Here is an 8,309-nt window from a genome sequence, read left to right as displayed (position 1 = left end):
GAAGAAAAAGGTAAAATAGTTGCTATGTTGTTCCTTATCGATCAAAAAACAACACTACAAGCATGATCGTGTATGATTGAAAAGACAAACAGTTTTTGTTCAAGATTAAGCAAAAATAAGTTGAAATCCGAAAAATAGCTTTCCCAAACTTCCACTTCTGGGTGAAAAAGTATATTTTTGCGGTTAAATGCAGTATATATTGGGTAAAGTTGACAATTTCAAATCTCCATCAAAGAATTACACAATTTGATCAAACATCAAGTGAGTATTTTTGTAATTTTCAAAACAACGAGCGAGAGGGTATTCGTAATTATATTGAATTTTAAGGAGCTTATTGTAATTTACCTATAAAAAAATTACAATTTAAGGATAATTCTAATCGAAGATCCCTAATTCAACTTGTTACGTACACAACACATTCACTTTTTCAGCTAATTTATGACTTTTTAGCCAAAACTCAAATGCTATTTTTTTTTTAGCTGCAAGACCAAATTACTAAAATTGATTCCATCATAATCAAAATTATCATTCTCTTTCTTACAAGATTAAAATTACAGTTTTTCCATATCAAAAGTGTACAACCTTCTGTAAGATTTTTCACTTTTCAAAAAACTAAAATTCTTGCAAACACCACATATACATTGGGTCTGAATCCACTGCAAGATTCCAACAAGAAAGACTCTTTTAGTAGGACATTGTGTATGTGTAGCAGATGTCACTTGCTCCTCATTACAGCTCTGCCGTTTACTTCTTTCTATGTTTAAAATTGTACACAGTTTAAATCAAATAAACTTATGACTGGAACTCATCATATAATAATGTCGAAAACTAGTTCTTCATCCTTGGCAAGATCAACCTATTAATTCTAATTTGACTCGGAACATGTGATTGACAAATTCCTCAAGAATCATCATATGATTTTAGTTGTAAATCTCCATGTTCTATCATTAATTCTTAATATTCTGCAACTGGAAATGAGACTATGTCCATAATTTTTCCTTGAGATGGTCATAACTTGCCGGCTTAAATGTTTTAAAAAATTGCATATTGATCCAGCTTTTTTAGAAAAGTGTGGACTTTTGTTTTGTTAACATTTCTTGATCAAAATAATTATGTGATTATGGCAATGAATGAATGAGTAGGAAAATAATAAGTATAATTTCCCGCGTTCCGACCAAATCAATTTTGTTTAGTAAGTCTAGGGGGCAAAATATTTTTTCAATCCCATAAAAAAAGGGCAAAATTTTTTTTAGTACCACAACTATGGCATGTGACACTTTTAGTCCCATAAATCTCAAAATTACGTCTTTTAGTTATAAAAAATGTAATTTTGCTATTTTTTAGCCCTGAAATCACGTCTTTTTAGTCCAAAACTACAACACACATGACTTTTTAGAACTAAAAATGTGTGATTGTGAGTTTTATGGAACTAAAAGTGACAACTGCCATAATCGTGGTACCAAAACAAATTTTACTTTTTTTGTGGGACTAAAAAAGCATTTTGCCCTAAATCTTGCACACCAAGTTGATAATCATGACCAAGTTATTACAACAGAAGGTGGAAGGATTTATATAAACAGTTCAAGAAACCAGAACTGATTAACATTAATCCATCAGAAGAATCCAGTACAGTTCTAAAACATTTGTACTTTGAGAGAAAAAATAGGTTTGTTGTTTGCTGAAAATGGGTTTCATGCCCTTTCTCACCTTCATTTGCATGCTTAATTTCCATCTTTTCCAAACATTTGCAAGTGATGGAAGCCCTTTGGAAACATATATAGTGCATGTTGATGGACCTGATGGAGTTCTGAATCGGCTAGACGATTTAGATAGCTGGTACAACACATTCTTGTCAACAATCACGGTAGCCTCAGGCGAGCGGAACCGGAGGATCTACTCGTATCGTAATGTGTTCAAAGGTTTCGCTGCAAGATTATCAGCAGATGAGGTGAAAGCCATGGAGGACATGCCAGGGTTCATATCAGCACGTCCTGAGCGGAAATTGTCGTTGCACACGACCCATTCCCCTAACTTCTTGGGGCTAAACCAGAACATGGGATTTTGGAATGAGTCGAATTATGGTAAAGGTGTGATTATTGGAGTCTTGGATACCGGGATTTTTCCTGATCACCCTTCGTTTAGCGACGAAGGAATGCCTCCTCCACCGGCTAAATGGAAGGGAAAGTGCGATTTCAATCTCACAACAAAGTGCAACAACAAGATCATTGGAGCTAGATACTTCAATTCTTTCGATGATAGCCCACTAGATGATGATGGCCATGGCACTCACACGGCCAGCACTGCCGCTGGGAACTTTGTGAGAGGTGCAAATGTGTTTGGCAATGCTAACGGCACGGCAGTTGGCATTGCCCCACTTGCTCATCTGGCTATTTACAAAGTATGCTCCCTTTTCTGTTCTGAAAGCGATATACTTGCTGCAATGGACACGGCTATTGATGATGGGGTCGATGTACTTTCTCTATCACTTGGTGGATTTGCAAATAGTTTATATGACGATAGCATTGCGTTAGGCGCATACAGCGCAATGGAGCAGGGCATCCTGGTGAGCTGCTCAGCAGGGAACGCTGGTCCATATAACTTCTCGTTGTCGAACGAAGCGCCCTGGATCCTCACAGTTGGTGCTAGTACTATTGACAGGAAAATAAGAGCAACTGCCCTTCTTGGAGACAACCAAACGTTCGATGGCGAGTCAACCTTTCAACCAATGGATTTCCCACCAACACTATTGCCCCTTGTTTATGCTGGTATGCTCAATACTAGTGATCCTGATATCCAGTTTTGCACCGCAGAATCATTGAACGGAACCGACTTACGAGGGAAGATAGTAGTGTGTGAAGTAGGTATTACAACAAGAATTTCAAAAGGAATAGCGGTGAAGGAAGCTGGTGGTGCCGCCATGATTCTGGTAAATCCTGCAAGGTTTGCGAACCTTACTCTTTCGGAATCTCATGTCCTTCCCGCCACGCATGTTAGTTATGCCGATGGATTAAAGATCAAGGCTTATATAAACTCAACATCCACACCCACGGCCACAATTGTGTTCAGAGGAACTATCATTGGCGATGATCGTGCGCCTGTCGTGGCAGCATTTTCCTCCAGAGGTCCCAATTGGGTGAGCCGCAACATCCTGAAACCCGACATTTTAGGCCCTGGAGTGAACATTCTTGCAGCATGGCCTGTCTCAGTTGAGAACAACACAAACACAAATGCTACATTCAACATCATCTCCGGTACATCCATGTCATGCCCACATCTCAGTGGAATTGCAGCACTGCTCAAAAGCTCGCACCCTGATTGGTCTCCGGCTGCCATCAAATCGGCAATCATGACCACAGCCGACGTCGTGAATCTGGCCCAGAACCCGATCGAGGATGAAAGGTTCCTTCCCGCCAACGTATTCGCCACTGGTTCAGGCCATGTGAACCCATCAAGAGCAAACGATCCAGGACTCATTTACGACCTCCAAGCGGAAGATTACATTCCTTATCTGTGTGGTCTGAACTACACGAACCGAGAAGTAGGCTCAATTTTGCAACGCAGAGTGAATTGCTCGGCCGAATCAAGGATACCGGAAACTCAGCTCAACTACCCTTCATTTGCTCTCACTTTTGGTGTGTTTCAACCAACTGTTCAGACATATACCAGGACAGTAACAAATGTTGGCGAGCCAAATTCATCTTACGTTGTCGAGATCGTCCCACCCCCTGGAATTGATGTACTTGTTGAGCCCACAAAGCTCGATTTCTTGGAGGTTAACCAGAAACTGCAATATCAGGTGACATTCAGCCGACTAAACTCCACCACCAGCATTGGTTTTGTTCAAGGTTACCTGAAGTGGAATTCTTCCAAGCGCTCTGTCAGGAGTCCTATTGCCGTTATACTCCGATGATTGAAGAACCTGGAAGAATCTTTCTACGAAAATATGCCTTCTGTTTAACAAACTGTTCATGAATTGTTTGATGTTGTTAACGGTGATTAGTATAGATATATAACCTGGGATGTTCATTGTTTAGTGATTTGCTGCTGATTTACTCATCTGGTTTTTGTGTACATTCAGTAAAATAATTCTTGTTCTGTTCAGATCTCGATTTCATGTTTTTTTTGCTGTACTTGTGTTAATGTTTGTGAAATAATTCTAGACCATCGGACTGATAAATGATTACCTTGATTTTGATTGGGGTTCTGAATTTTTCACATGGAAATTGACTTTGAAGAAAGATTGTAAATTCAGACAGCCTTACTCAAATAGTGTTTACTTGGACTTCTTTTAGTCCCTTGAACAATCAAAATTATACAGCTAGTTCCTCGAAAAATACAATGTTTACAAACACTTCTCTACCATATTAGGATTTGGAATGAAAGGAGGTCAAGGTAAGAAGAAAAACTATGTATTAGTAACTTTTCAATTTTGCCCCTCCCACAAAGTTTCTTATAATATTCTACTAGTCAAAGTATGTAATATTTTGATGAAAAATTATAATTTTAGTCCTTTAATTTATGGGTGATATTTTTGGTTCTGGAAGAATTGATTTTCGCAATTCAGTTATGTATTTTTAAATTTTTGACAATTTTATTTCTTTTCCTGCCAATTTGACCGAAAATTTGTATTCACTTGCACATGATTCAATTAAATTGTAACTTTAATGCTGTAAATTAATTTGTGCTGGACTAAAAATATTAACACCTCTAAGTCACAAGATTAAAATTACAAATTAATTAGGTCTGTGCAAAACACATGCAATTTTTGGGCAAATTGGTTGAAAAATGATAAATTGCCAAAAAAAAATAAATATTACAGGACAAAATTGCAAAAATAATTTAGGATCAAAAATGCATTTTTCTCAAAGTTTTGTATCTTCAGTTCCGTTTAATACGCATGTGGCATATTACAAAGATTATGTCATCTATTTCGTGTGATGAAAATCAGGCAAGGTATACATGTAAAGATTTCATACACCAACAAAGCTTATCCAACAATAAGCTTATGAACTATCCTTGACATCAACAAAACCCATTTTGAGATACTTAAACCAAAGAGGTGAACAACATAAGAAACGGTGATTTATATGATGAGGGTATTGCAAATGCCATGCTAAATGAAAGTTCACTTGTTGATCCTCTTCCATTTCTTCCTCATATGAACTTAACAGATATCGAGCTTCTAACAATGTGCTTTGGAGAAATCCATGCAATTGATCCCTGCACATAAGTAGCATTAACAGGAGCGGCTGATCTGCTAAAGAAAATCTGGTATGTCATTTTCTGATTCACTTCAGTGAAACTAAGCACTCTGGGCTTGACAACTATGTCAACACCTGGAATGCTTTCTATTTTGAGATAATAAGTCGACTCTGCTGCCCCTACATTTGTCGCTGTCCGCGTGTACGTGGAACCATTCCTTCCGAGTTGGATAGAAAAGGAGGGGTAGTTCAGTTGAGCCTCCGGTATACCCCTGCCACGACAGCTGATTATGCGCTTTGTGATGATTGTTATCTCCTTTTCCGTGTAGCCTAAACCACACAAATATGAGATGTAATCTTCAGGGCTGATATCGTAGACAAGGCCTGGATCAATTGCCTTTGGTGGATTGACATGGCCTGCACCAACAGTGAAAACGTCGGCTGGGAGGAGCCTCTCATCGGCAATGAGGCTGCCGTTGAGGTTGGCTTGAGTAGCAGAAGTCATAAGAGCAGACTTTATTGCGGCAGGGGACCAATCAGGATGTGCGCTTTTGACCAAGGCAGCAATGCCACTAAGGTGAGGGCAAGAAATAGAGGTGCCGGAGACCATACTGAAATTTGCATTTGTGCTGTCGTTTGTTGTGTTATCCATGGACATGTAACGTGCAGCAAGAATGCTCACACCAGGGCCGATGATGTCGGGCTTCAAGATGCCGGGACTCGACAAACTTGGTCCTCTCGAGGAGAAAGATGCAACCATTGGAGCACTTTTTGTGCCAATTACTGTCCCTTTGAATATAATGGTTGCTGTTGGTGTAGATGTTGAATTTATGTAGGCTTTGATATTTTGCCCAGCAGCATAACTCACATGTGCTGCTGGAAGGACGTGTGCGTCGGGTTTAATGTCGTAGGCTGTCACCGCATCATTGGATACAATCATGGCGGCACCACCAGCATCCTTCACCGTTTGACCTTTGACAATGCGTGAAACCCCTCCGCCTCCAACACATAGCACCACCTTTCCCTTGACATCCGTGTCGTTCAAGGATCCAGGCATACAATAGGCCACCGTTTCATTACCTCCCGCAGAAGGGTCAACCAAAGGCAACAATGTTGGCTGGAAATCTTTAGGCTGGAAAAGAGATTCTCCATCAAACTCATCACCATTCCCTAAAACAGCTATTGCCCTTATGCTTCTATCAATAGTGCTAGCACCAACTGTTAGCACCCACGGGAACTCGTTAGCCAGCGTAGAGCTATTTGGACCGCCATTATCCGCTGAGCAGCTCACGAAAATCCCCCTCTGAATTGCACCAAACGCAGCTATAGCAACACTGTCTTCCGAGAAATTTATAGGGCCCCTACCGAGCGAAGCAGATATCACATCCACACCATCTTCCACAGCAGCATCCATTGCCGCCAATATGTCACTTTCACCACAAACATCCAAAGAACAGGCTTTATAAACAGCTAAATGGGCAAGCGGGGCCATTCCAGCTGCCGTGCCATTAGCATTACCAAGAACGTTGGCACCCGACACAAAGTTCCCAGCAGCCGTGCTAGCAGTGAGAGTGCCATGCCCTTCTTGATCAATAGGAGGCAATCCAGACAGATGGCTCACAAAATTCCTGGCACCGATGAGCTTGTTATTGCACATTGTCCCATTTAACTCGCATTTCCCTTTCCACTTAGCAGGCGGAGGGGGCATGCCTTCATCACTGAACGACAGGTGGCCTGGACTGATACCGGTGTCTATAACTCCTACAATCACACCCTTCCCATAATTTGAAATCTGCCAAGCTCCGACATTTTCATGAAGGCCCAAGAAACTGGGAGCATGAGTGGTGTGCAAAGTGTAAGTCTTTTGAGGCCTTGCGGAGACAAATCCATCCTTCTTCTCCATTTGGCTCACTTCTAACGGAGACAATCTTGCTGCAAATCCCGTGATCACATTGCGGTACGAATGAATCATTCGCAACGAATAATCAGCAGAGTTTGCAGTGGGTTTTGGCAGAAAAGAATTGTACCAGGACTCCATGTCTCCTGACTCTGCTAAGACTTGAGAAGATTCAGGCACATGCACATGTACAATGTACGTTTCTAAGCTGTTTTGGTCGTATGTTTCAGCAGCAATGGAAGGGTAGAAACTCAGAATGCAAGTGACTAAGAGAAGTAAGATGCAAGCTATGTTTAACTAGCAATGTGTGATACAGCAGAAACATCAATGGGGAGAGTTTATAGTATGCTTCTGCAGGTCATGAAGTTAGAAGCTGGCATGAAATATATCTTCTTGAAACAGTAGATTTGGACAAAAGTGGCCTGCTTTGTTGGAGCTTGAGTTGAAGGTTTGTGGATGTATTTGTCTGCTTGTCCTCAGGGAAATTAAGAAATGAATTGGATCGGGGCAACTATTGGAAATGCTAAAAGTTAAATCAAGGGATCAATTGTTGTAGGAATTGCAAAACACAAGTAAATTGTGTACAAAAGTACAAGAATTCTTTTTGTGCTATACAAAAATAAAGTTATCCTGCACACGATGAAATTATTTAAGTAACCTATAATAAAACATTTTGTGTGGTATAAAACAATCACTCGTCAATAATATATAAGTAACGATTAAAAAGAATAGCGAAATAATCTTGGTGATAAATGTGTGAGTTCCAAAAGAATAGTCTCAACGACTTATCCCCGAACCCGCCTTTGATGCGGATTAGATGTTTTAATTTAAACTTCATTTCATCTTTTATTACATTTAACATACACATGGCATGCATAGAACTGATTCAAATTTCATTGCATTTTTATTACATTTAACATATACACGACCTGCATAAAACCTACCTAACGTCTTCCCTCTCAGAATGTACATCTCCAAATTGTGGGGTTTTGGTGATAATCTTTATTATGAGATTTAATCTTATAACTTGAATCAGCTGTAGTTTTTATTTTTAACTGGGGTAGTTAACAAACAGTTTGTATTTTATATCACAAAGTTGATATTTTTACAGCATTACATATACATGCAAGATATATGAAATATGTAATAAAATACACACGTGAAGTGAATTATCTACATTTGATGCACAAATGAGATTGGCATGTTTGTGC

At 39.7% G+C, this 8,309-nt stretch overlaps 2 protein-coding genes across 2 annotated transcripts; one reads left to right on the top strand and one right to left on the bottom strand.

The window, feature by feature from the left end:
• LOC110012133 (subtilisin-like protease SBT1.7) lies at window positions 1,625-4,161 on the top strand. Its single transcript, XM_020694561.1, has one exon. The coding sequence runs from the start codon at window positions 1,685-1,687 to the stop codon at window positions 3,908-3,910; it is 2,226 nt and encodes a 741-aa protein (XP_020550220.1). The 5' UTR covers window positions 1,625-1,684; the 3' UTR covers window positions 3,911-4,161.
• Window positions 4,922-7,409, bottom strand: LOC105164170 (subtilisin-like protease SBT1.7). The gene has a single exon (XM_011082769.2). It carries the CDS (start codon window positions 7,237-7,239, stop codon window positions 5,155-5,157), a length of 2,085 nt encoding a protein of 694 aa, XP_011081071.1. The 5' UTR covers window positions 7,240-7,409; the 3' UTR covers window positions 4,922-5,154.

Source organism: Sesamum indicum, linkage group LG6, assembly GCF_000512975.1.
Source record: "Sesamum indicum cultivar Zhongzhi No. 13 linkage group LG6, S_indicum_v1.0, whole genome shotgun sequence".
Classification (NCBI taxonomy): Eukaryota; Viridiplantae; Streptophyta; class Magnoliopsida; order Lamiales; family Pedaliaceae; genus Sesamum; species Sesamum indicum.
The sequence above is the reverse complement of the archived record's forward strand: the minus strand, read 5'-3'. Positions and strand labels throughout refer to the sequence as shown.